Raw genomic sequence first — 27,070 nt, forward strand, 5'->3', positions numbered from 1 at the left:
CCTTCGATTTCGGGGGACGACACCTGCCTGCCGAGGGCACCCCCGGCGGCGCTCCTCCAGGTGGCGACTGGTCTTCCCGGTCGGGACCGCTAATGTTGTCTCCCGTTTTTCCCTCTTCCTCCGTCCTCCTTTTCACCGCCACCCCCCCCTCTCTCTCTATCTCCCTCTATCACACTCCGAAATTAGGACAGTCGAAGCGGAGGGATCACCGGAGGGGCCACTTTCTTCCTGTCGATTCTTTCTTGTCAGGGGTTGTCACCGGCTACCGCGTTGATGTAATTCCGCCATTAGCGTGGATGATGCGACGAAAATATTTCAGACAATGCCCTTCCCTGGGTTGTGACGCGAGAACAGAGGCTCGTAGGGATCAGGATGATACCGTGGAGTACGCTGATTGGATAGATTTTTTGGGGGCTGGTGGCGGTGACGCCACGGCAGACAGGCTTCTTCGATTTCAGGGATACCTTCCCCCGGGTATCACCGCCTCACGACCGGTCTTCTAAGTGGCGACTTAACTTCTTGGTTAAGGTTGCCGATGGTTTTTTTTTTTTTTTTCCTTCCACGGTCTTTGTATGCTTCTGGCGGGGTTCCAAAATTGGGGGTGCCGCTAAAATTATAGGAACAACTTCTTTTTTTTTTTTTTGTACTCTTCTTGCTTCGCAGTTGTTCGTTTGGCGGACCTTGTTATCGCTGGTCGGGTCGATTTAAGTTGCGATTATAGTTCTTAATTGGTACGATCTTGCCTGCGGTGAAGGTAGGAAAAAAAAACCTTGTACGTAAAGTGAACGTGTATTACGTCAGCGAACCTTAATTACACCCACGAGGACCATAAAGAAGCACCCTGAAGGACCTCCTCCAGGAAGCACCTAATTTGCTCTCCTGACGCTAAAAGGGAGGTTCCTCTAATTTATTAATTTTTTCCCCCCCTCTACTTCAACCTTATCTACAAATTTCTTTCCCGTTCCTCTCTTTCTCTCTCCGCCATGGCGCCCTGAATTTTTTGTATCCTTCCGTCCGCTTTATCCGACATTTTGAAAATTCACCGTCACCGAAGATTAATGGGTCGCGCTTTTTTTTTCTTTCCGCCACGTTAACCATGTGAAAAAAGCGTCCTTTTGGCCACGGTCCCTGAATGCACTTTTTGTGCAACACCTCGAGAGTGGCATCGCCGATGCATAAATCGATTGGAAATTACGATATATTTTCTCACTTTTAATTAATCTCGGGGACTGGTTATTCGAGGCACCGGCGGGAGATACCTTATCTTCGCAGACGGCGTCCCGACGGCTTTTGACGCTCCTCGCGACGTTCTGGGCGCTTAACGTCGCCAAAAATTGATGGTCTCCTTTTTCCGCCACCGAGGATGGCGAGGGTATTAAAATTCTAGCGACCCGCTGGCGAGGCTGCCACGGGGGTTGGTCTACCCCGAAAACGGAGACCCCCGTTGGGGTGGTTGTAACGATTGCGAGTCCGCTCGCCAAACTCCGTACACGTGTACACGCGTGAACTTTACGTGCCCCTGGCCCAACCAAAATATCCGGCGTTAAGGTGACACGCAAGTGACCTCAAAGAGGTCTCATTCGTGAGACTCCGAATTGGATGTACCGAATCATTTAAAACATTAATACGTGAATATAGTCCATAAGGAAGGATCCCGACACCCGTGAAAATTCAATTTTTCTTACATTTGTTTGTGGCCACTTTTCAAAATTTGTTATAAAAAATGAGATCTCGCGAGGGTGCATCCTGTGTATTCCCGTTGTAGAATTTTAAACGATTCGGTACCCCCGGATCGGAGAAAAGGTCTCTCACATGCCACTATCGTATCACCTTAATCACCTCCCCGGCCAAAATTCGTCCCCCGTTTATTCTTATCAATTTCCGCCAATCTCTGGGATTCAGTTAATTTTAATTGGTCCCACCAAGTTATTTCCGCTGCGAGGCGCTGCATTTCCGGATGCGCCTATCGAGCGTCCCGAGGAGTTCCCCCGAATGATAGCCGTTATCTTTAATCTCGATAAATTGCCGACGGGTTTTTATCTCGCACCGAGGAGGGCATTATTCCGACGTCCCTCTGCCGGAGGAATTAGGGGGGCGGGTCGCCCCCGAAACGCAATGCTCCCTTGGGCGGAGGGGAGGTGTCGTAACGATTGCGAATGGAGGTTACCAAAAGCAAATTGGATTTCTAAGTTCAATTTGCGGGGGAGGGATCCGCCGAATTGGCGAAGACGCTTCCCCTGGACGAACTGTCGCGATTCCCGGGGATTTATTCGGCGGAGCGTCGATCGTCCTTGCAATTTGCAGGATGTGGATTATTACCGATTCTCTCATTACTCGGACGTGGAGTTCGAGGTCTTAGTAATCAGCTGACCGAATTTCATTCCCAGGCTTATCATATTTTCAAGATGTCTCGTGACGCACGGTGAGATAACCCACCTCACTTGGAGATAAAGCGCGGAGTGACTTTTGTCTCAGCACTACGGCCATAGATGAAAAAAGGCTGTTTTGTGGAACCTCGGAAGTCACAAACGCACATGTACCCTCTAAAAAAATGCCCCGATTAATGCTACTACATCCGCCTAGTCGATCGACTTCTGTTTGCATTAATGAGAAAATCTGCTCATATGACTAGAAAATTTTGCTTAACGAAGTTTGGTTATTTTAATCGGATCGGAGAGCACATTTAACAACAAATAAAATTTCTGTACACTATTGTCCCAATGAGGAGACTCCGGGACATTGCTAAATTCAGACGTCAGGTACGTACTTGGTAACCAAAGGAGATATCGATTCTCTGGGAGTTTGTCAGTTTTTCTTGCCTCGTTGGATGCTACGATTTCGGAGTTTTTTAGAACTCGACCAATCGGGATGGGTGCGGATAGGCTGATCTCCAGGTGAGGAAGCCGCGACGAAGCCGCGCTGCGCTCGAGAGGGCTCCATTTGTCCAGGGCTCGCATCGGTGTGCGTCGGCTTTGGCGACGTTAAGGCTTACGTGAATGCATCGCGTGTGTCGCGAACAGTCGAGAATGCATCTTCATCGAGCAGGATGACGCTCACTTTGAAGTCCGCCGCAGCGGCGACGTAGCGTCTCGGACTTTAAGGTGAAGTGAAACACGTCGCGGAACTTTAGCAACGTCGATAAAGAAGATTTTTCTAAATGCCTACGTTGCCGACGTTCGTTTTTACATTGACAGCGGTATCGAATTATATTGGGTATTGTACCAAATGGCATACTCCACCTGTCGTTTTCGTATAATAATTATAAAGAAATCGAAGTAAAACTCCAGAAATCCTCTGGATTCATGCCTTCTGGGGCCCTAATTGACCCCCTGCGTCACATGAATTTCCAGGTCAATTAAATTTTCACTCCAAGACCTCGTATTACCATCGTTTTAGCAAAGAAGCGCATACAACACTTTTTTTGCCTTTATCCCGTTCAAATGCGAGTTTATCGATTACCAGTGTTCTAAATTGTCGTAAAATTGTCCTGACCCTTTCGATTCTCATATCAGAGCCTTTAATTGTATATTGATCGAAACATGAGAGCTCGACGACATTTTGGTTCTGGTTGGGCTGAGTAAAAGAATTCTGTTAAAAAATCCAAATTTTGAATGTGTCAGGACAATTCTTAGATGATCAGGAGTGATATGCCAAAGTTTCGGACAATTCGGTCTAATACCTTTAAAAAAAAGTGTTGTATTCGAATCGACTGATTTGAAGGGGGTTTCAGTTCACCTTAAAGCGGCGCCTCGCCAACGCCGCGGAAATTCTACGGAAGATGCGCCAAACCCACCTCGCTCGATCGGGAATCCTTGAGATCCTTGAGATCCTGGAAGTTCTGGGAATCTTGAGGCTCATCGAGATCCTCGGAGCATTAGAAAGGGAGGGAATCAGGGTCGACTATTTAGGGGGAGATCGAGGAAGGAAGCGCTTAATCGCCGCACTTGCGCCGGACCGGGGAATCCTGCGGATCCGGGAAAAGGTGCCCTCGAGAGTCCTTAAGGAGGCTGGGAAGATCGCGGCTCCTTTGCACGTCGCCGCATTTAGGTGGGAAATGAACAGTTCCAGGGAAAATTGTGGTAGGGCGTGGCCCCTTAAAAGGTTCCGACAGAAAACCCGCTGCTCCGGATTCATTTTTCAGTTTATTTCATTTCATAGTATAAATTGTCTTCGACCACGTTAAGATGTTCATTAGACGATTTTTAATTGTACGATGGTTAATGAGATCGGAGGTAAATAATAACAAGAAATAGTAGCGGATGTTGAATCTCGTTGGCTCTCCGAGGATTCGGAAATATCGAGAATTGCCGTGCCGTTGGGTTTATAAATATATGAATTCCATGTAAACGGGTTAGTAGAAATGATATAAGGTCGTCGTCTTAATTCCTTTTTAATAAGCGTAACTGGTTGGTCGATTAAACTTTGCTGATCAGAATCTCTGCGGAAATGTCTTTTAAGCAGTCCTGCGATTATTCGACTCGCGTGAACGATGCGGTACATGTACTAATTAAAGAAACCGAGGCTTCGCCTTCTTTCTCGGCTGCTTCTCGCGTGACGGCCGCGAGCAAGTGTCGTTAAACCCGCTTTCGTGTTACTTGAGCACGTCACCGGGCCAATCGTGAACGTTCTCTGTACCTTACTCGTAGGACCCCCCCGGGGGTGGAGAATTTTGCGAGGTAACCCACATATCGTATCACGCAAGACCCGTGTAAAAACTCCCAAGGAATTCTACACCCTAATTGTGACCTTCGTTAAATTTCATTCATTAAACCCCAGTCCAGTCCGCCATCCTCGGCATAAATTGTCCTTTCCTAAAGCCAATATAAATACAAGTACTTCCATTTAAAGAGCAATCACTCGAGCGATCTCATTTTCTCTACATAGCTCCCCGTCGTACTAAAATTTCACCCTCAAGATTAATGTTTCTCCTTACCCTTACCGTCGAACCAGGCGCGAGACTCCACCAGGATTCGGATCATCCCGATTCTCCTTGAGATCTCGTTACATCCCTTGAAAGTTGGATTCCCCCCGCACAAGGAGCCCTCCGATCAACGAAAACCTGAAAATCAAGACATTTCCAGGTACATCCCTTATTCCATACGCGTTTATCATTAATAATCGAATTTCGACGCCGACGAAGTTGGTCGCCGGCCTTACGGGGGAGTCTCCGATACCCAAACGACGTCGTTACGGGGGGTCTTGGCCGTATCGTAGCTTCGACGTTACTCAGACGTCGCTCCGACGAGCCCCCTCTCGCCCGGTTTTCCGTCTCTCTCGGGGTCCCGCGCCTCCGCTCGCGCTCTCCTCCTCGCTCCGACGCCTCGTCGCGTCCCTCGCTGACGTGTCCGATATCGCCGCTCGCCCCGACAGGGTAGAGAGCAAAGCGTTCAACTAGTTAACTGGTAGTTCCTGTGTCGAAACTACGCCCACCGTATGCGCACGCTCGCCGCGTAAGGCGGCGTCCACGATCGCGCAATTGCACCCACGTGCGTGCACGCACACACTCGCGCGAGTTGCGAACACCTCGACGGTTTCTGCGCCCACAGGCGACTCCGCTATTCGCCCCGCTACTCCGGGAGGTTTCTCAGGCTGGTCGAGTTCCTGACCTCCCTTCCCGGTTTGCGCCCTGGCGCGCAGCAGTGCGTCAAAGGTGCGTTACGATGCGTGAGGACTCCCTTGAGGCTATCAGTGCGCTGCAGGGCGCAAGCGCTCCTGACAAGATACATGCGCTTCTGTGCGTAAGAGCTCCCTCGACGCGATCAATGCGCTGCAGGGCGCTGCAGCACGTAACCGATGCGTCGCGGCACGCGAGCGACGCGCTGCAGTGCGCGAGGTCGCTCGACCCGGTCGCCGCGGCGCGCGAGGTCGCGTGTCCCGCAGTGCGTGGCACTTATCGACTCGACATCGCGGACTGCGTGCACCACCCTGCGTAACGCGCGCCTCGGGGGTCGTGAAGGGTATTTCCAGAGTCCACGGTAATTCGCCGTAATTATAATTAGAGTGAGTTCCTTGTGACTTTTCATTTCTATCTCTGTACTTCCGATGATCTCCTGGGTGACCAATTACCGCATAGAGGTACACTAGGGTTCGCAAAAATGTCTGAAATTGTGAGTCCCTTAACCCATTCGAGACGACGATTTTTTTCGAACACGGTCCCCAGGAGCGAAATTTTTATTTTCTTCATATTGTTATTTTCTTCATTGCACACACTGTGTGCAATCGGTCTCGAATGGGTTAAGGAAGTGGAATTCCACGAGTGTCGTGCCGATCGGGGGATGATTCTTTGTAGGACGGTACGTTATTTGGTAATATCGCGGAGAAAAAAAATATATCCTTTGGTGGGAGTTCGGTCCAATCGAAAGACTTAGGTACTGAGCGAGGAGCGGTGCAGTTTTTCATCCTTACCATCCGTTCATTTTTCAAGATTCATTTTTTTTTTAATTTATTTCGTACCACCCAACCTTCTGGCTGGCGGTTTCCTGTTCTTTTGACCAATCTCGGGGGGATTGGGCAGATTTAAAGGGACGTTCTCCAGCCGCGGAAGAGACCGCTCCCAACGTCCACCGGTTACGGAAGCAGCCGGGGCACGTGACTTCGGCACTCGACGACCCTGAAGCGCGCCGCTACAGGCCGCTCTCACACGTGCAGCGTGCACACTGGCTCGCACGCTCCTGCGCGCATGCGCCGACGCGTCGCGTCCGGAGGTATCGGCCGCGCCTGCGATCGACGTCTTCGCCCCGCGCCGGATCGCACGCTTACGGTCCACTTCCTCGTCATCCCAGATGACACGTGTAATTTCCCCAACGCTGCGATGTAACGATCGATTTACGTCACTTCTCCCCTCCCCCCCATTTTTACTCCGAGACACCATCCGGAACAAAATTTGGTTCCAAAATGGAATCGTTCGTCACTGTTTCGGTAAAACACCAATTCCCTTTTTTTTTTCGATTTCTCCGAAATTTCTGCCGATTTTCTCTCGCGTTGGATATTTTCGCTTCCTGTATATTAAAGACAAGGGACACGTCTCTGAACGGCGATGTAACCGTTCTCTTGTCTACTTCATTTTTTCTTTTTTTTTTTTTTTTTTGTAAACCAGGCCGAAAGCCCAACTCTTACGACGAGATCGAAATCCGCGCGCGAATTTGTTACCTCATCGCGACGCTTTGGCAATATTCAGTTTTCTTTCCCCCCCTCGGCCCCTTTCTCTCTCTTAACGTTTCCAGTCTCGTCCTTCGTGCCAGATTCTCCCTTGTCACCGCGAATGATGCATGCAGTTCTCTTCGGCGCCGTTCCGCATCCCCTGGAAGAACCCGCCGAGAGATGCACGTCACCCACGTGTGAGATTCGGGTCCGCGATCGAATCGTTTGATTTATCAAAATACTTCCCCCCTCCTGAGGGGAATAAAATTTCCACGGTCGCTCCCTCCCCTGTTAGTATGGTACAACCCTGCCCTCCGTGGATCTCCTCCGGAATATGAAATTTAATAAATTTAACGGAATCGCGGGTCGAGGGAAGATGGCCGCTCGAGGGGAAATTTCCTACCGCGGTCGGGGCCTGGATGTGACTCCTTTTGCTAACAGTTCTCTCGGAAACGTTTAAATCGCTGCTCCATTGTTTTCGGTGTACCCCAATTATTATTCCAGAGGGGGGGTCCTTGCTATCCGGGGCGGGTGGGGCGCGGCGCAAAGTGGGCCGAGAAGTCGGCGACGTGACTCAGAGCTGAAACGCGGGTCTGCGCTCGCGTTCGCAAGTAGGACCGGAGAAGAGCAGAACGGAGCTGAGGTAGATTGAGCGTAATGTGCCTCTTCCTCCGACGCAGATGTACAGTCACGGTCACTGTGCGAACGCGCGCGAGCGCGTGCCCTCGCGCGCCGCAAGCGGCAGGCGTTGCCGCAAGCGGTAGAACCGGAGGACGTCCTTGGCGGGGGGTCGGAGGAACGATCCAAGGGGTAAGGGTCGACGAGATCCCGGGTACCTCGTCTCGTTAGGACGAGAATTGACATCCGGGCTCGTTGACGGAGGAGAGAAAAGATTAATGTCATTGGACCAAAGAAATATTCCTTTGAGCGGTACCGAAGAAATCGTTAATTTCAAGGATTAATTATTTTCATCTGAAATAAATTGTCACAATTCCGAATAAACGTTGAATCCAATTTAATCAAGTTTAGTAAAGTTAAATGAAATTGTTTCTCGAGTTAACTGAATATTTTATTGGTACCGTTCAATGGCGCGGGATTTGTGGCTTTACTTTTAAGGGGAAAAGGCATGCAGAGGTCCCTCGCATGGGTGACCCTGGAGTTAAGGAGTTGATAAGGGAAGTCGACGGAGTTGGGAATGATCGGGAACCTCGCGGCAGTTTCCGCGATCTAGTCTTGACCGAGAAGACGGTTCGATGGACTGCAACCCTCGGGGGGTCTTCGAACTCCCTGGGACCCCCGGTTAGCCCTGATGTGGGTTGTGGGGATGTCGCGAACACGAGACGCGATTAGGGTCATCGGATTTTTCGGTATCAACCGTATCTCGTTCCGACCGATCCGACGACGCGGCCAATCGATGAAGCATCCTCGGAGGGCCCCCCGAGGGTGGGCCTCTCCCCCGGGAGGCTCTCGAAGGTCTCCATCACGGAAAAGGTCGGACCCAGACGGGGACCCGGAGGAATCGACGGTCGGAAGATTGCTCAAGGATGCGGAAGTCCCGGTCTCGTTTCCCGACGTCCTGGGAACGCAACGTGGCTAATCGCCTCCTGGGATAATCCCGACAGCTAATCACTGCGCTTTTGTGAACGGGGGCGAATCACTGATTACCGATTGGCACGGTACACGCGGGGAGTAATTGCGTCCACTCTGACGAGTACGCGATTTACTAGCTACCGTTTACGCCGCGGACTGTTTTTCCGAGGTAATCAGTCGGTACTTTGTTACGAGTTACTTGCGAGCATATGATAAACTCTGCCGATCGAACCGTCGTCTATGCAAGGATTTGATGGATACCCCAGGGGGTGTCTCCACTTCGTCCTGTCAGTGGCGCAGGACATTTCTGCCGACATTATCCCTACGCATTTTTCATTCCGTTCTATCGAGGGAAGGTCTTCGTTGGAAGGGTCGTCAACCGAAGGATCCCCTCGAACCGCAAAAACCTTCTGGGCAGGATGCGATAAATCCGATTCTCCAGATCCATCAAAGTATTGGGAACCTGGACGGTACCTCTTTCCGAATCGCCCATCCTTATCGCTTCGTACCACCTATCCCTTCTTAATCATCCTCGATTTTTGATAAAATAATCCGAGCGTATTTCCAAGTCCAATTTGCTTAATTTCTCGACATTGACACGCGAAGGGTTCCAGGGATTCGAACTAATTCTTATCGGCGAATTATTCTTTTCCTTTTTTTTTTCTTTTTTTTTTCCCCTTTCCGCTCAATCGCGAGAGAGGCTTTCACGGCGTCGGTTCGAGGGCTCAATTATGCAAGGATTTCCAGGTGCCGTGGAATCCCCCTCGTCCTGGGAAAGCGGTAAATCCAATTCTCAGGGCCCCCCGCAAACCTTAGGTGCCTCCACGGTGACCGCTTCCATAAAGCCCCTTCCACACCGAGGGCGATCAAGCCGTGCGGAGTGATTTAGCGCCGAGCGAGTACCGGCACTCCGTGTGTACTTAAGCGAGCTCAATCGTACCACCAATTTCAATGCACCCACCGGCGAATAAATTAGATCACCGGCCGACGTGTCCGCCATTTCCTGGGATTCTCCTTTCCGGGTTTCCGGGTTTTCCGGCGACTCGCGAAAATCCCCGGCCGCTGCTTTTCCGGCCGAACTCACGAGGCACGTAATTCACAGATCTTAGAGACTTTTTTTCCCTTCCTTTCCTCCTATATCCTCGATCTACTTTCTCTCTTATCTTCTCGATATATATATAATTTTTTTTTTATTCGCTATTCGGTTTACGAGGTCCTCGGAAATTGCCCCGAGTGTCCTGATAGCCGCCTGATCTCGAGAATCGCTCAACGCGACGCACCGCAATAACGTCTTTGTCAAGGAAATTATGTACACCTGTACAAGTACGTATAATTGTTTTTGCCCGATTCCGCGTTTCTCCGTGTTGTCAAAGAGCTTAGTGAACCGTGGCGAGCTGATAAGGCACACGCCCGCCACTTCTCGAGAGCGATTTCCCTCGAATCGTTTCGGGCCACTCAAATGGCGATTTTCGCGTATTATGATTTTCCGCCGGTTTTAATCACATGAAATGAACTCGCTGAAAGGCCGGTTAATTAAATAATCACACGGCCCTTCGCGTATCCCCGTCAGAGTTCTCGAAGCTTTTGTTCGAGATTAATCTTGCTGAATTTTTAAGCATTTATTCCGAGAAGCGGATTATTGGAAAATCGTATCCATTTACATGAGCCCCGTACCTATCCGGCATGGTAACGGGGTAAATGATGTTTGATTTACCTGTGTACCCCAACCTGTTAATTTGGCCATTTAAGGCCTAATTCTCGGGGTTCTCCGTCCCGGAATGCGAAAGCGTGGTCCAACTCGGGTTCCGAATCAAAGGTCTAATTAATTGCCACCACTACAGGCGAAATCTTCGGCGACGTTCGTTGAAAAGGAACAAGGAAGAAAGCCCTCGCGTTAAACATTACATCGGCACGAGTAATGCCCGAATCATTCATTTTCTCCGAGGTATGAATTTAAACGCTAAAGAGCCAGCCTGAATTCCCGAAACACGGGAGGCGCGCAGTTCCCCTATCAAAGGCCTAATTAATTAGTACTGCTAAGGGCAAGGCTTTCAGTACCCTGGTAGCGTTCGTCAAAGACCACGAAAAATGAAAGCCACCCCGTAATCGTCGCTCCTACACAAATGGTACTCGTTTATTTACCACAAGATATACCTACCCCCTGCTCACCTAATAATCAAAGCTGCGCACATTTAATAACCACGTTCAGAATATTCAGTACACTGTAATACATTTCTAAAATGTTTTATAAATTCAGTACATCATTGTATCAATTTCACAAAATTATGACGTGACGTCAAATTACAAGTTTATTTAGAAATTCCTAAGAGATGTGTAAGAAAGTAGGAAAAGTAATGGAGTAAGAACCTTCTCGGTAGATCTCGGTCGACTGGCGGGATTTTCGTTTGTATTGTGAATGTTCATTAATATTGTGAATGTTCATTAGTATTGTGAATGTTCATTAGTATTGTGACTGTTCATTAGTATTGTGAATGTTCATTGGTATTGTGAATGTTCGTTAGTATTGCGAATGCTCGTTAGTATTGCGAATATTTCAAACGCGTTTCTAATTGCATGTACTTTTTATACCAAAATTCAGGGAGAACCTTCTCGGTAGATCTCGGTCGACTGCCGGGATTTTCGTTTCAGTCCAACGAGAGCTTTCGGGGTGGTAAATTACAGGCCTAATTAATGGGCGCGAGCTCTCGATTTCCTCGATCTTGAAACACGCGGCGCCGGGCTCGGAGCCATTCGCGGGGGTAACGAACAGAGGCGAGAGTGAGCGCGCGCGGTGCACGTGGTGCACGTGCAATAAGGGAACGCGCTCCTTATCGATGTCTCGTGACTGGTGTCTAGTTGGCGGGTCGAGTCGTAGACCGTCAGTCGCCGGTTTTCCGGTTCGATCCGGATTCGAGAGGAGGAGCGCCGTTATGAATGGGACGACCACACCAGACCGAACCGGCAAAGGCGTGAATCACCAGGAGCTGCTGGTGTACTATTGCGCCGACATAACGCACGCAATCGGACGCGTCCCGCCCCGGCTTTACGTCGACTTCCGGTCTTTTCAGGACATCTTGGAATTTCGCGGCACATACCGATTGAGCGCTGTTTAATTGCTCCTCGCGAACTATGAGCAAGGTCGGGCCTACTCGACGGGGAATTTAAAGAGGGCAATTTTGTAAAAATATTCTTCTCTCTTTTTTTTTTTTATTTTTTTCGCGTTTTGCCGAAGGCGGAAATCTTTGAATTCCACTTCCGGGAGAGGGCACGATGCACTCGGCGCGGCTCGGCTAATTAGATTCTCGGGGACGGTTTGTAGGCAGAGTACGGAGGAACTCGCGTACCCCGGATCGAGAAGTTAAATGGCTCCTTTAGCGCGCAGCGTTACTTCCGGTAAGGAGTTTTGGTAATGACACGCGAGGGACCGCCATTCGTGGGAGTAATACGGACAATTAGGTTACGCGACCGGGTGCCGTGGTATCGGCCAGATGACGTCATGCTGGAAAAAAACCCAGTTGAGCCAGCCTCCGTATCAGCTGTTAGGTGTGTAGTCCGTGTCAACCGAGCGGGCGAACTCGGTTTACGAGCCCGGAGTAAATAATACCTTTACTGGCGCCTCGTTTCAAGTCCCTGATCCTCGCCAAATACCTAATAAGCGAGTCCGATACCCTTGATGCCGCCTCGAAACTGCGGCTTTGGGTAAAACGATCCCCGATCCCCGATCCCCGAATCATTGACGTCAACGAGTACCGAAATTCCCGCAAGATCGCGCCGTGCGAAATAATTAACGCAATCGCCCGAAAATATTTGAAACGGACGAGAATGTGAATATTCCGGGGGGAATGTGAAAACCCGAAATTCCCGAACAATAAAAGAATTAATGCTCGGCGATGCGCATTTTTTCGGGGTAAAAAGAGCGTAAGGGGAATTTATTTAAAAAAAAAAAAAAATTGGCGACGCGGGGAATTAAACACGGAACGTGAAACTCGAATTATTCCGCACCGGAGAGTGAGCACTGACGTCATAATGCAAAAACCCGAAGAAATATGGCCGAGAGTTTTCGGGCGTTATATTCGGAGCACCTAAATGGAAATTGGTTTGTCGCTCCCATCGGAATGAAATGGATCGATTCCCGTGATTGGTCGCTTATCTCGCCGGCGGAGGTAGACTCTATTAGCCGATAATAATGGATATTGGCAGTCCCGATACAAACGGGGTATCAGGGATTCACGGAGAGCGATCGGCGCTCTTAATCGGAGCCTACCGAACTTTTCGACCACCGATGGTGGACGGCACCTTTGCAAACGATAAGTGCATCGTTTCGTCTCAAGAAAGCTATCAGGAACCCCAAAAAACCGCCGCAAGAGCCGTGCCCAGCCCGGACACCGTCGCGTTTTCAAAGGTCGTCTAGAAAGCAACCAAAACACGGCAAATCGCGATCTACGTGGCTTTTCACGAGACCGATGACGTACACAAGATTTAGTCGAGCTCGCCAGGTGGAGGGTCCAACAGGAAACTCCCGAAATAGTGTTTCGCCTACATGTCGGGCTTTAAATACCTTCCTGGCGTCCTGACGTAGCTTGGCAAGGGGCCCGGGTGCCTAGGAGGATCCCTCGTTTCTCAAAAGATGCATAGTACTCCAATGAAGCCTTCGGCACAAAAAAAAAAAAGAAGAAAAGAAGAAAGGTGAAAAAAGAAAACGATATACGCAACCGATGGTCCCAAGTTGCGTCCACGTGGGCGACCTTCTGCTGTCGTACTTTCGCTTTTTGCGCCTCCCCTCGGGGATAAATCCAAGATGGAGGCCTGTCCCCCGGTTTTGGGGGTTGTATGTGGTTTACTGCTCCTTCCGGGTGGTATCACCGCCGCGGCGAGGACCGGTCGGTGGTCTACCCCGTTGACGCAGGACCGGACGAACAGGTGGTTGGACACCTTGAGGTAGGTCAGAGATACGCAACCCCTACGCGCTCGCTGCTAGGCACTGATATCGAGGGTCCACGAATCCCAAGTAGTCCTGCGCAAGGGCTGAAATCATAAAAATCAACTTTAAGGGTGTGCTCCTTTTCTGCACGCGCCGAGCTAACTGAGGAAAATATGTAAAAATTGGATAGGTGCGCATTATGGGTCACTCTTGGAAGTGGGAGGTGGACGGAAACCGCGGAGGTCTGATTTGTGGAGCCCTCGTGTTTCGTGGACGAGGAATCTGGTGCAACGACTCCGGGGAGACGAGCCTCGGAGGTAATTAACCGGGAAGAATTAGTCTGCGATTGCGAGACGCCTCAGCGACGATATCTCGAGACCCGAGGCTACGGTCGCAATCAAGAAGGTCGCGTCCCTGCTGAGAGTAACGAGGAGAGGATCAATGCCTCCTTTGGGAGGGAACACTTACTTCCTGCGTTTGCACGCAGGAAGTCTTAAACGCTTTCAACGGCTCTCTGAACGACGAAAGGAAAAGATTTATCGGAAATATCTGTACTATATATATACACAACATATTGGGTTAAGGAGTTGGGTCGCAGAAATATAAATCGCCTAATATTACTGGAGACTCGTGATATCGCGAGGGTATCAAAAGTCAGGAAAATCCGTCAAAATGTCGCGAAGGGGCGGTCCAGATGTCCATTTATGGCTTAAGTCGGAGTCTCTTCTGTCTTCGGGCCAATACGTAACGAGGGGGCATCTCTTTAGTTCGAATCTCGTTCCAGGGGTATCACCGTTTTTACTCGGGGGAAGTTACATCGATCGAGAGGGAGGAGGCTTGGGGGGATAGACCCCTTATCTGTGGATATGGCTCGGGAAGAACGATCGCTTTTGAGGCCCCGAGACGTCAGCTGCGTGAACCAACTTAACCTGATCCAATAAATCTGACGAGGAAATATGGCCCTCGAAAACCGTGAACCCTTTAACACCTTCGAGGAGAGCGACACAGGAGGCGCGCGGAAACCTCGGCGCCAGGGAAGGACGCGAAGCGTTGCGACGCCGCGACGCCGGGGTCGGTAAAGGCCGACCCCATTTTACCAGGTCGTTAGCCGACGAAAATGATCGCCCTCGAGGACCGAGGACTGTCATTTTCCGCCGTATACCCTGATTTCCTCACGCCATCTTTTTCCTTCAAATCGCAAAAAAGAAAAAAACGATAATTGGTGTACACTGTTAAAAAAGAAAATTACAATTTGATACTATTTTCGTATTTGCAAGAAATTCATTTGGTATATCATAAATTTATTACACAAGTGTATTGTGTTTTCCCCGCAATTTTACAAAGTTTTAACATGATATCGTGAAATTATAAGTTCGTTTAGAAATTCCTAATAAATGTATGCTGATTCACTTTTAGGACATTAAATGTATAATTCTACTATAACCTTATGTACTAAAGGTGCGTGAATTTTGTGGATACGTAGACTAATTGTTTTTTTTTCGTATCGTAATTGTTAAAGTTTTTCCTGATTCGCTTCTGGCATTTCTCTCCGTCCCTGGAAAAGCGAATTAACGGCAGAGCCTGATAGAAGTCTCTAAAATGCAGTTCTTTTTTTCCCCCCGTTGGATCTCGTGTGAGCCTACCTCGAGGGGAATTTTCCCACTCGTCGGGACGCGGAGGACGGATTGCCGGTTTTTGCGCCGAATTTCCACGTGGGGTTGGGCCATAATTGACGCGAGTGTCACTCCAGCGTTGGACGCGTCGCAGCTCCTCGAGGGCGCCGGTCCTCCAATTATCGTTCGATGCTGCGCTGACGAGACCCTCTCCTGGTTGCTGGTTGCTGATTGCCGGTGCTCTCCTGGACCGGAAGCGAATTCCCCCGAGACCGTCCAGGGTCGCGACGCGGTCTCGGCGACTGGAATAGGACGCGAAAGTCCAATCTGTTCGAATGCACGTGGAAGATCAACTTGTCGCGCCACTCTACATTTCCGATGGGTGGTAAACCTCTCACCGACCTTAAATTACGAGGACATAAATTCAGTAAAATCCGAAACCTTCACACCTGTGTATACACGTAGATACATGTAAGGTACCTCAAGCGACGCTCTGAATTCTTGATCCGCGTTAAGCGACTCGGCGTTCTTAACTGATTCAATCCCAGGGGTCGTTAAAAAAGCATTGTAGATAAAAAGCCGACAAAGATAGCACTTGTCTTAATTTATCGTTTTTGGCCCTAAAGAACGGTATCGCGCATCTTTTCACGTCGAGAGAATTCGAGTGCACTGTCAATTGTACATAATGTTCGAATGTACTCGAATTTTTCAACATGAGATCTAAAGAGCGCGATCGCGCTGCTTGGACTTTAAATGGTTAGGAGGTAAGGCGTGTTCGAGGAGACGCATTCGCGGGATCCGTGCTCCTCGTGGAGACGACCTAGGTGGGTTTAATCGGCATCGGACTCGCGGCGACGCTAATTTTTCGGGTGCGCTTTTCAACGGTGCAATGCCCCCGAGTAAAGTGCGAGGGGGAGCACCGCGTCCTTTCAGGGAAGTTTCCTCTATCTCCCCGAGGACCTTCCCCGTCGGCCGTGCACTCGCTCTCGCGGAAGTGGAGTGCACTTCCGGTGGTTTTGCTCCCCGGGACGCCCCCGGCGTCGCGACGCCGACGCGAGCGGACCGCGAGTCGAGGCGGCACCGGCGCGGCTCTCGGATGTCCGTGAAGTTGGCCTCTACATTTTCGAAGATGAAAAAATTTCTTTTTTCTGTATTTTCACATTGTACTCATTTTGTACCGTGTTGTACCGTTCAAACAATTATCCTAACGTCAATAGTGAATTAAGAAATTTTTTAAACGCTACTACCCGCTCGAACAATTTGGTACAAAAAAAAATGTTTCATTTTCGGAAAAGTACGGACCAACTTCTCGGACATGACTCTTGGTCGATTTCCGGGACCCCCCGTTCGACCTGGCAAATTCAATTCCACCTCGTTACTGACCTAACCTAAACTTTTTTCCATATCAATGTCAAGAGTCAACTGAACTTGACGACTAGTCTGCCGCCGGGTCTGGTAATTACATTCGTTATCAAACTTCATTTCATTTCGAGTTTGAAGTACGATGCCATAAAGAAACCCCGTTAACGTAATTATCAATTTCACCGACAAAAGCGGAAATACCGGAACAATTCGTGTTATTTATTAGGTGCTTAAGCTGGTCCAGTTTAAATAGAGATATAATGACTTCTTTTTGCATTTATGCAAAAATCAATCGATTTTAGCTTCGATCACTTTTAATGAATATTTCGGTGCGTTTGCATCCGCCAACGACGAAGACTCGATTTCAGCGTCGTCTGGCGGTGCGCGACAAAGGCCGCTGATAATGGTACCGATTGCCCGATCGATCGGGACCCGTCGATGACGTCGATCGGCGGAGGTCCCGCCTCTCCGGCCGCGTCGGCGCCGCGCCGACCTCACGCACGTGCGTTCGCGCCTCGCGTCGCGCCGCGACGCCGCGCGACCGACTCGGCCGACACGCGAGATTGGCGCAAGGCCAGATCTCGTTGCGTAACGCTATCAGCGGATCGTCCGCGTCGGCCGACGTCGACGCGAATTCCAACCTCGGACGCCCTACAAAGGAACCGCCGCCATTGTCATTGTCAAAATCGGCCATTGTCCCTGCCTCGGGGGTGGTATTTGTTTACTTTCATCTCATGGCCATTGTTATCAACAGCAACTCCTTCTGTACACCTTGAGACTGTTTCCATCAATTGCGGCCGACTGGTTGCGCGTTGCCAACCTATTGTACTCTTACTTAAAGTAATCAATAATTGAATATAAATGAAAATAATCCACAACGTTATGAAACAACCGGCACCGATCTCCCGTGGGAGCGATTTCCCGAGAACAGTTAAGGATGATTAAAGACAATTAATGTTATGTAATTATCTTCATGGCTTAGAAGTATCACATTTATCGATTTTTTTTTTTCAAAGTACTCTTTTCACGTTTCTAATTTCGAAACTGCACCGGGAGTCGGAGTCTCTCTCGCCGGTCTGAGGGCGGAGGGCCGCAGGACGCGCGACCGGCGTCCTCGACGACCACCGACGTCGGGAAGACCTGGATAAAATGCAGCTCCCAGTTGACGGACGAGTTAATCCACTCGGCCAGGTCGGCGTGCGTGCGTACGCGACTCTCGTTATCGATCGAGCCGCATTCCGGCGACGTCCCTCGATTCGGTGCACGGAGGCCGCAAGGAGGCCGCCGCCATCCCCGTTACGTAACGCCCGATGAAATCCGCGACCCCTCCCTGGAGATCGCTGCTAAAATCGAAGAGCCTCCCCTATCTGCCAATGCGCTTGACTTTGCCCCCGAGACGACTCTTTAAGGGAGGGATCCTTTTTTTTTTTTTCCCCTCGCGCTTCCTTTCGGGCGGCCGCGAGTCGAGTCGATCTCGACCTCCGCGGCCGCGCTTCCGTTCACCTGTCTGTTCGATTCGGAGGCATTTTTTTTCCCCTTCTTTTTCCTCCCCATTTTCTCACCCAACAGCCGTGTACTCGTTCCCACGGCAATTTTCGAACAGGGTAATATTCCACGGTGGCAAAACATCGCCTGGAATTATTTTTTTCAAGCGAGGTGCGATCGAAGTGCGACCGCGTCGCAGATTCACCTGTTCGTTCGGTTTTCCAGGCTACTTTTTCATATTTTTAATATTTTCTGCGTTCTCTCATCGCAGGATGGTACTCGCCCACTATGGGGGATTTTTAATTTTTTTTTTTTTTTTCCGTGGCGGAAAAATTTTACCCAGTACTTGTTTTGTTCTTGAGGGAGATTGTCAGTTTTAGAAAATGGAGAGTGAACTCGGTGAGTTTTGCCATGACCTTTCCCATTTCTCTGAAGGTTTTTTTTTTTTACTACGGTAACAAGGAAAAGTGTTTATCTCCTTTTGCGGGTACCAAAAAGGAAAGCGTATCTCGTATCGAGAACGCCATACGGTAAGAATAGCCTCGTAACTTCTTCCCTAAGAGCGATCGATCTAGGTATTCCTGGAATGTACCTGTATTTATATAGTCAGCTCGCTTTCGTCTTCCACAAAAATGGCATTCGTTCCAAGGCAATGTGAATAATAGGAAATATATTTTGGAGCAGCTCTAGCTTTTCGTCGATAGGTGTCAATTAAGTTATCGGGCTCTACCCTATTTCGGCAGATGTGGGGAGATATCAGACCTTGCGGAAATCCGGAAAGAGGAAGTCGAGTTAGACGGTAAGCCGAGTGGTAATTGCGTCGTAACTTTTTCACTCGGGACAGTCGATATGGCTGTTTCTGGACTCCGCCCGAATCTGTATTGAATTCCCTGGATTCACCATCAGAATCCCCGTAACAGTCTTTCTTTACGTATGACATTGGCTTGGTATCCCTCCTCGACGTCCGAATCCTTTTTATTTCGTTTGAACGAGGATCCTCTCGCGTGTCACTGAGCGAAATTCCTTCAAGTGTATTTTACCTCCGACCTCCTTTTGTATTCGGCTTCCTCGAGGAGACTATTTGTTTTATTTTATTCCGCTACAAGATCGGGGAAAAAAAACCTCCCCTCGGTAGGATTTGTCAGACGGTAATAAAGTCGTGAATCCTCCTTCGAGGTCAATCGATCCGCGCATTCTCGGATGTTTTCCGATCATTTTTCCGAAACCGTGCCAACTGTAACGTCGGGTCAACCTGCCATTACATTCTTCTGCAAGCTACAGACCAATTCGACGATGTGATATTTTTTTTTCTAATTCTTTTAAATATAAAACAATCCCTCCCACCGCACATTCCAGGAGACACTGGACATGGTTTTAATATCTACCTCGGCATGGTAAAAAAAGAGAAAAAGGAAGAAGAAAAAAGTGGCTTTCATTCCTCCAAGCTTGGAGCACAAGATTCCATGTATTCTCCCAGCTGGAAATCTTTTCGTCGGGGAAATTCCATATTTTATAGAAAGTGGTTTTCTCGCTCAGTACACGTTGGATAAATCCGCACTCCGTGTTCGACCCTCTACGCTCTCATTTTACTTTTTCCTTAACTAGTTTCCTCCCTTATCGGAATTCCCCGCAGTTATTTGGCCGAGTTAATTTAACGCAACGTGGGGGCAGGCCTAGTGTAGGTGTGTTACGTGTAAGATTCGTAAACGGCTAGGTAATTTGCTTCCCGGGGCTGTTTAAATAAGCGTCTCTCTTGCAATTAGCCAAATGACTTGAATGCCGGTTTCAAGAATTACAATGGACTGGTACACGAAGCGCTTCATACAGCGGTACATGATCTTACGGACATTCGAGGGACGCCTCCGAATTTCTAAAGGCCCCTCGAAGTTTTCCGCGGCGTTCTTCCTTCCGAGAGCTCAATTAATCCTTTCGTCCTGGGGTCATAATGAAGACGATACCGACCCCGACCCCCGCGAAGAAGTTTCACGTCGTCGGCGGACTCTAAGGCTTGTTCTACCACCGAGGATTCTTACGGCCGCAGCCTTGCGTGGTTAATCGAAAAGCTCTTTCTCTTCTGTCTCCTCTTCTGGCGAAATGGCGACTCTTTGGAGCGCCACTTCGTCTCTGGGCTAAAGTGCCAGGTCACTTGTGAAACGCGCGACAAATCCAGGCAGGACTTCGTGGTGGGTGCACCGACGTGCGACCGAATGCGTCGCGAGCACTTTTAAATCTTCCGAGGCTGTGTTCTCTGCAAAACTGCCCCGAAAGCGAATGGAGGAATGACAATTTAATCCTGTCTCTACGTTAAATAATTTTTTTTTTTATTGAATTTCAATCAATTCTAGTTAGATCGTCTTGTAAAGCTGTTTAGCATTAATTCCCAAGATTTATCCCGGGGGTAACATAGCTTTTCCAGGATTAAATCGAACCACGTATCGCCGAGAAGTCAGCCTCGTAATTGGGGTAGAGAGTGATTAAATTCGTAATTAGGTTACAGTTTGCCCTTCCCTGGAGGAGACCTTTTAGGGCCCCTTGTAGGGGAGATTACTCCTCTAAAGAGTCTTCGCCTCTGTAAGGATGTGCCGCGGGAGAGGAAGAAGGGAATAATGAAACATAGACTTCCAAATGTCCTGCTCAATAATGCAGACGTTACATCTGCTCAACTTTTATGTTCAATTACCTACACGATGCTACCGATAAAATGTGTTACCATGTTATACCTGTCAAAATAGAATTAATCGGTCACGAGTGGCTCCTCGAAAAATTGATTGCTACCCGCCAAGATATTTTAATTTTATTATTAAGAATTTTTTTTCTTGACGGTTATATTAATTACTAATTTGTTTTTTTTTGCATGAATTCCGCAGCCGCATTTCCTCATTTTATTTTACGTGCCGATGTATGGAATCTGTATTTCTCAAGATCGAGAGTGGAGAGCAACGACCTGGCGAGACAATACGAGGAATCATAACTCGATAATTCATTCCTCGCGCCTTGGTTCGTGAATCTAGTTTTAGTTTTGCTCTTCCGCGAAGTATTATACATAACTCCGTTTGCGAGGTAGAACCAGGTCGCTTGTAAATCGAACGACAAATCCAGGTCGGACCGTGAGAAAAATTGTGGGGAGGAGGTTTAAGCGCCTAAAACGATCGAAATAGGTTCATAAAAGCGGCAGGATAAAGAGCGGAACCTTTCAGGCCCTCTTTTCGAGGGAGTTACACCTCTCGAGGAAGATTCCTCTAGCCTGGGTAAAGATCCTCGAGAGGTCGGAAATTGAGAAGGCGATGGACCGTATACATGTGCAGAGCCCATACGAAGGGAACTCCGCGACACTCGTCAACCCCTTCGAGTTTATAGCGAGACGTTACTATCGACGCCACTCTCGAAAGAGGGTCCAACGAGGTCGATGGGAGGAAAAAGTAACCGAGAAGTCCGAAGACTGTACCCAACTGTAATTGGATATTGCCTCCGTAGTGGCCGACTCCACCAGGAAATCGCAGATATAATATAAAGAATCGAATCGGCGGTCTGGTAACCGAACGTTTACCCGGGGAGAATTTCGACGTTCGGGAAATACGGGGAAAATGAACGAAATGACCGAGATGGCTGGACCAACGCCGCGAGGGTAGATAATGAAATTCCGATCGATAGCCCCTGCCTCCCTGTTCTTTCCGTAACCTAATTCCGAGGGACATTCTAAGAAAGTCCTCGCAAATGTCCAGACCCCCAAGTGCCGGGAAATCGGCCTTTCGCGTCGATAACGTTATCACGTGTCGTTAACTCTTGAATATGGAGAAGGGAGATCTTCATTCGGAGGAACTCCGTCGGGGTCGATGACGGCATCAGAACCGCGGATCGTTACCCTTTAAGCGGGAATCGGGAAGTTACGGTAAGGCAAGGATTCCCGAGAGATTCCGAAAGGAGTTACAAAGCGGAGTCGTGCCCCTTTTTTCGGCATTTTTCAAAGAGGCACCTTCACTGGGGCGATGACATAATGGGAAGGGGGCGAGCAGCTCCAGGTGAAAAATCGGCGGAAGGGTGCGAGTACTCCCGTAACCCAATTCTGAGGGTAACCCTAGGAGATTCGGGAGAGGAAGGGCTCTTTCGAGCTGGAAGTCCTCGTAAGTCTCCCGGGCGTGACTCTTCCTATATTCGACTCGCTCGGCCGTTCGAGCGTCTCCCTTCAGGGTCGAAGGCGATCGAGGACAGGGACAGGGTAAAAATAATCGGGCGCGACGTGTCGCGATTTTCCGCGCTCTGCTCCTTTCCAGCCTCCATGGCTGTCGTGGATGGTCGCCGAGTGCGACAGAGAGGGCGAGAGCCGGCCTGGCGGAGGAGCGAGAGAGATCGAGCGAAGAAGCCCACGTATCCTCGAGACACGAGGGGCAGAGAAAGGGCCCCCTTACATAAAAAATAAATAAATAAATAAATAAATAAACCAAACAAACTCCTCGTTACATAACAGCGAGGTCTCATTAATCATCAAGACCTCAAATTGTCTTTAGATTTCTTCATGTAAGTATCGTTCCATTTCAGTGCAGAGTCTTAAATACTATCAAAAATATATTAATTATAGAGTTTTATTTACTACCCAGTAAAAACATTTACGTACAACGTTGACCCAGATCAGGGCTGAAATTTCGTCAATCCGACGAAGCGAATGAGAGGTTTCGATTGGACACTGATAACGTACAATCGCTCCCTCGGGAATATTTAAATTCTCCTAATTTCTTTAGATAAAAAGCTTTGGGGAGATATACCGATAAGTTGGCAGGAATTTCTCATCGTTCCTTACGTAACTTCCCGTGTTTAGAGCTCTAGTTCGCACGCGCGTTGCGAGACGGCCGTCGACGCCGCGAGAGTTTCATTGACGAGGCCGGCTCGCGATATGTCGACGTAGCGCGTATAACGCTGATAAACAGGCGCGTATCGACCAGGAAACGAAAGGACGGGCGACGCCGCGATGGACCTCCTCCGGAGCCGGCCGGCCCCCGTTCACGCACAAACGTCATCCTCCCCCGAAATCGGATTATCGACGAGGCACGGCTCGCGCATAATGCCGAACCACTCCCGAACTGCGGCGAACCAGGTTTCGAGGCAGCCCAGACAAAGGTGCACCGGTAAAAGCGGGACCTACTTTGGTCACTTACCGACCCCGTTGTTGGGGTGCGGTCCTAAACTTCGCTCGCCGTCAAGAGGGGGGAATTAAGCGTTATTGACCACTCGCGGCGGTAAATTCAGCGATTATTAGCGAACCGGAGTGTCTCGATTTTCGAGGAGATTGGTGATTAAAAGAATTCCGATGAGAGGGCAAAGACAATGATACGTAGTAATGAGTAACGGGTTTGCTCGTATTTAGTAAAAGGGAAGTGAAAGAGACATACGTGCAAAAGGCACGCGGAGGGCTCGAAAAGTTAGGTCGGATGGTCGTGGTCGCGGAGAATAATTCGGACAAGGATATAAGCCAGCGACGGTGGGTCGTTGCGGACTCGGAATATCCAGAGTTCCACTTTCGGCTCGCCGGCTCCCGCGGCTGGCTCGTACCCGAGCGGGTGGATAGTGGAACTTCGACGCTCCGGGCCCCGGGAACGCGGGCTCCGTTGGCTTCCGTCATTTCCGAGGACGAATCCACGTTCCGCATTGAGGTTGGGTTTAGGCGGATGCTGGAACGGTTCCGGTGGATGTCACGAGTTACGGGGTTGGCCAGGAGAGAGTTTTCTGGATGAAGCTAAATGCAAAATGACACCGACCTAATTCACCGATAACAGCCGAGGAATCTCCCGGCGCGCGTACCATTGGCCGCTTACGTCGAATTTCTGCGCGGCCGAGCCGACGTTTGAACTGGATAACGTTTCCCGTTCCGCGATTCCGCGTCGAACGAAAGAAAAACTGCCCGATAAAAAATCCGTCCCGTCGATCTCCTCGATAAACGGGGTACAGCATCCGCAGGAGGACTTGGCGATAGTCATGGACTAATCCCGCGACAAGGCAGAAGTCTAAAATCGAATCTCCTTAATAACCAAACCCGACCCGTCGTCGCTTGTCCGGGTCCAGGGAGGGTCGCGCGTTCTCACCCCGTCCGGCGTCGAATCCCCCCTAATTGGGAGCGATTTGACGGTGTTTCCCGAAGTTGTCACCCAGACCGGCGGTCATACGTTCCCATAGGGTCGGGCTTACGCGGGTCCGCGTTCGTCGGGCGCGAAGCGCCGTTGGCGGTCCCTCTCTTACCTCCGGTGGCTCGGTCGGAAGCGCTCGAGCTGGACGTCGAGCGGGAGCGAGAGGGCCTACTCCGGTGGCGCGCGACGAGGAGCTGGCGAGAGAGAGGGCGCGAGGCCTCGGCGGGTGCGCGAGAGAGGGACGGAGCGAAGCCTGGCTGGCTGCCGGCGCGGCGGAGGGGGCGGGGCGGCGGTCGGCGCGTAGCCCAGTAGCACAGATCGCGCGGCAGGGGTTCTCGCGCGGGAGCCGGCGCGGGCCGCGGCCTCGCGGTCTCGGGGCCGCCGGGGGCGGATGAGCGCCGCTGGCGGGGCCGAGCTTGCGCGGTGCGTCGGGCGCGGCGGCGGGGGTCGTGGTCGGGCGGCCAGCGCGGCGGCGGAGTGGGGGCGGCGCGGCCGTGGAGGGGAGGACGGGTCGATGATGCCGGCGGTCCTCGACGGCACGGAACGCCAGTCAGTCTCTGGTCCACCCGAAGCCGCGCCGCTAACTTCGCTCACATCGAACACCGCTCGCCGCAGCCATGGGTGACAAGGTTGGTGCAAGTTCCAGAGAGGCGAGAGTGGGCCGGGCCGCAGGAGGAGCCGAAAGTGCCTCGCCGCGTATAACCCTAAGAGGAGTCGGGTCGACGGAGCGCTCTGGGCGATGAGAGGTAGAAAGAGAGGGAGCGAGAGAATGCGAGAGAATGCGAGAGAGAAAGAGAGAGAGAGAGAACGAGGGAAAAGTGGGTGGGGCGGCCGAGGGCGCGGGGAGCTTGCAAGGTGAGGCTCGAAAAGAGGTCGTCGGACCTCCGAGAGAGATCCGCGTAGCTTGTAGGCAGAGCAAGAGAGAGAGAACGAGTTTTGGCCGGTACGAGGGAGGAGGAAGCTTGCGGGGTCCAAAACGGGGTCGTTGGACCGAAAGCGGCCCAATGGAGTCGGGAGGACCCGATCGGGCGGACCGGGCGAGAGGGAGATAGAGATAGGCCGCGAGAGGGCGAGCGAGAGAGAACGGGATCGCGCCTTCCCGACCCTCGGAGAATCGATCGACGGGCATGCGAAAACTCGATCGGCTCCCTCTTTGGGAGAGGTCTTCGCCGAGCATATTCGGAGGTTCTGGCCTCGAGCTTGCGGGCGCTCGCGGCCGCGCGGGTGCGCGCGCGAGGTTGCGCGCGGCCTCGAACGAGCTGGAGGGAGACAGCAGCTGTACGGCGGTCCGCGGTGCTCGTGTAACCGCCGCGCCAAAGAGAAGCTTCGATCGGAGCTCCGAGGGTGGGAGAGAGAGGGAGAGAGAGAGATCGAACGAGAGGGAGGGAGAGAGATCGCGTTCTTCCGCGTTCCGCCTCGAAAAGCTTCGCTCGCGCGGACGGTAGTGCCTCCCAGTGATAACGCGATACCCAGTGCCGATTGTTCGCGGTCGCGACTCCGCGGGAGGCAGCTGCCAGTGACCTCCGACCATGGTAATTGCGCTCGGCTTGGAGCTTCGCAGGACCCCTCGCCCGTGGTTTTCTCATCCGCGTCGCCGGGTAGCGCCGAGGGCCTCGAGGTGGAGGTTCTCCCGGGGGACGGAGTTTCCGCGGCCCTCAGGACCCGTTTTTGCCAAGGTGGCTCCGTTCCTCGCGGAGGAATTTCTCTCTCGGCCGCGAGCTCGGCTTTCCGTCGGGTTAGTGATTTCTTGCCAGCGCGCATGCGCACGGACCAGCTGCGATCCCTCTAGGAGCACCTCTCTCTCTCTCTCTCTTTCTCGCGCCGGCCCGAAAGCTCGGCCGAACCTTCCGAGCGCTGACGCGGCTGGAAGCCGGAGAGAGAGAGAGAGAGAGATAGACGGGGATGCAGAGGAAGGGAGAAGGAAAAGAATCCGGGGATCCGGCGATGGGTCAGGGTTGTCTTCCGGAGACGACCGACCCCGATCTCTCCACGGCTGTCGCGGTAACCGGCTCGGGGGCGACGAGCCGAATCGATCGCCCCGTGGTCCCGGTTACCGGGAGGAGGTTTGCCTTTTCGGGAACGTCGACTTCCTCCTCGAGGAACTCCTCGTACCAGGTTACCCCAGGTCCGGAGCTTCTCGAAACCCTCTGCGCAAGCTCGAGGACCCGGGGCGATCCTGGGGGTTCCCCTTGCCTTTCCTCGCCCCCCCCCCCCGAGACGCTCTACCGGGGTCTTCCGCGCGGTAATTGCCGCTTCCGGTGGCGACTCGCGGAGGTCCCCGACGTCGCGCTTCCGGCCGGACCGGAAGCGCCTATAACCTCGCTCCGTCGCGCAGGCTCGCCCCCGGCTTCGATCAACCCTCTCGGCTCCGCTTCGAGGGGACGCTCCGGTCGGCCCCGAGACCGCCGCCGCTCTCGACCTTCCGCTTCGTCGAACTCCCGGAATATCGCTCAGCTACTTCCGGCCGGCGAGGGGACGTTTCCGCGACCCGGAGGAAACGCCCTCGCTTCGGCCTCTATCGACCGTGGCGAGCGATCCCCTCGAAACCGCCCACACCCTTGTTCGACGTGTCTCCTCGACGACGGAGTTCCGCTTCTACCTCGCGAAACTCCATCGTAGGTTCTTTAGTCTCTCTCTCGAAGGCATCCTAGATGGTAGGTTTTGCGTCCGGGATCCTGGGTGATCTCCGATCGTCGCCGCCCGACGGTCCCGTTCGGCTAGTGATTTTCCGCCCGCGCAGTCGCCGTCCCTTGGGCAGCCCTCGAGGGGGCGAGCGCTTCTCCGCCGGAGCCGTTTCGAAAGGCGACCTCGTCCCCGGCCTCTCTTCCGTTTCCGGCCTTAGG

At 51.3% G+C, this 27,070-nt stretch overlaps 1 protein-coding gene across 7 annotated transcripts in view; it reads left to right on the forward strand.

Moving 5' to 3' along the window:
• LOC105695265 (sodium/potassium-transporting ATPase subunit alpha) overlaps window positions 1–27,070 on the forward strand; it is an 83,245-nt gene that overhangs the window by 14,534 nt on the left and 41,641 nt on the right. The window contains exon 1 of one of the 7 annotated variants that reach the window (XM_012416676.1): window positions 24,772–24,856. The exons of 4 other annotated variants lie outside the window; for them this stretch is intronic. In XM_012416676.1, coding sequence (XP_012272099.1) covers window positions 24,845–24,856 — 12 coding nt within the window. In that variant the 5' untranslated portion in view covers window positions 24,772–24,844. Of the gene's footprint in view, window positions 1–24,771; window positions 24,857–25,740; window positions 25,760–27,070 lie in introns of those variants that run through there. 2 more of the 7 variants (XM_012416673.1, XM_012416674.2) reach the window with 2 other exon arrangements.

Source organism: Orussus abietinus, unplaced genomic scaffold, assembly GCF_000612105.2.
Source record: "Orussus abietinus isolate OABI.00-Male unplaced genomic scaffold, Oabi_2.0 scaffold147, whole genome shotgun sequence".
NCBI lineage: Eukaryota > Metazoa > Arthropoda > Insecta > Hymenoptera > Orussidae > Orussus > Orussus abietinus.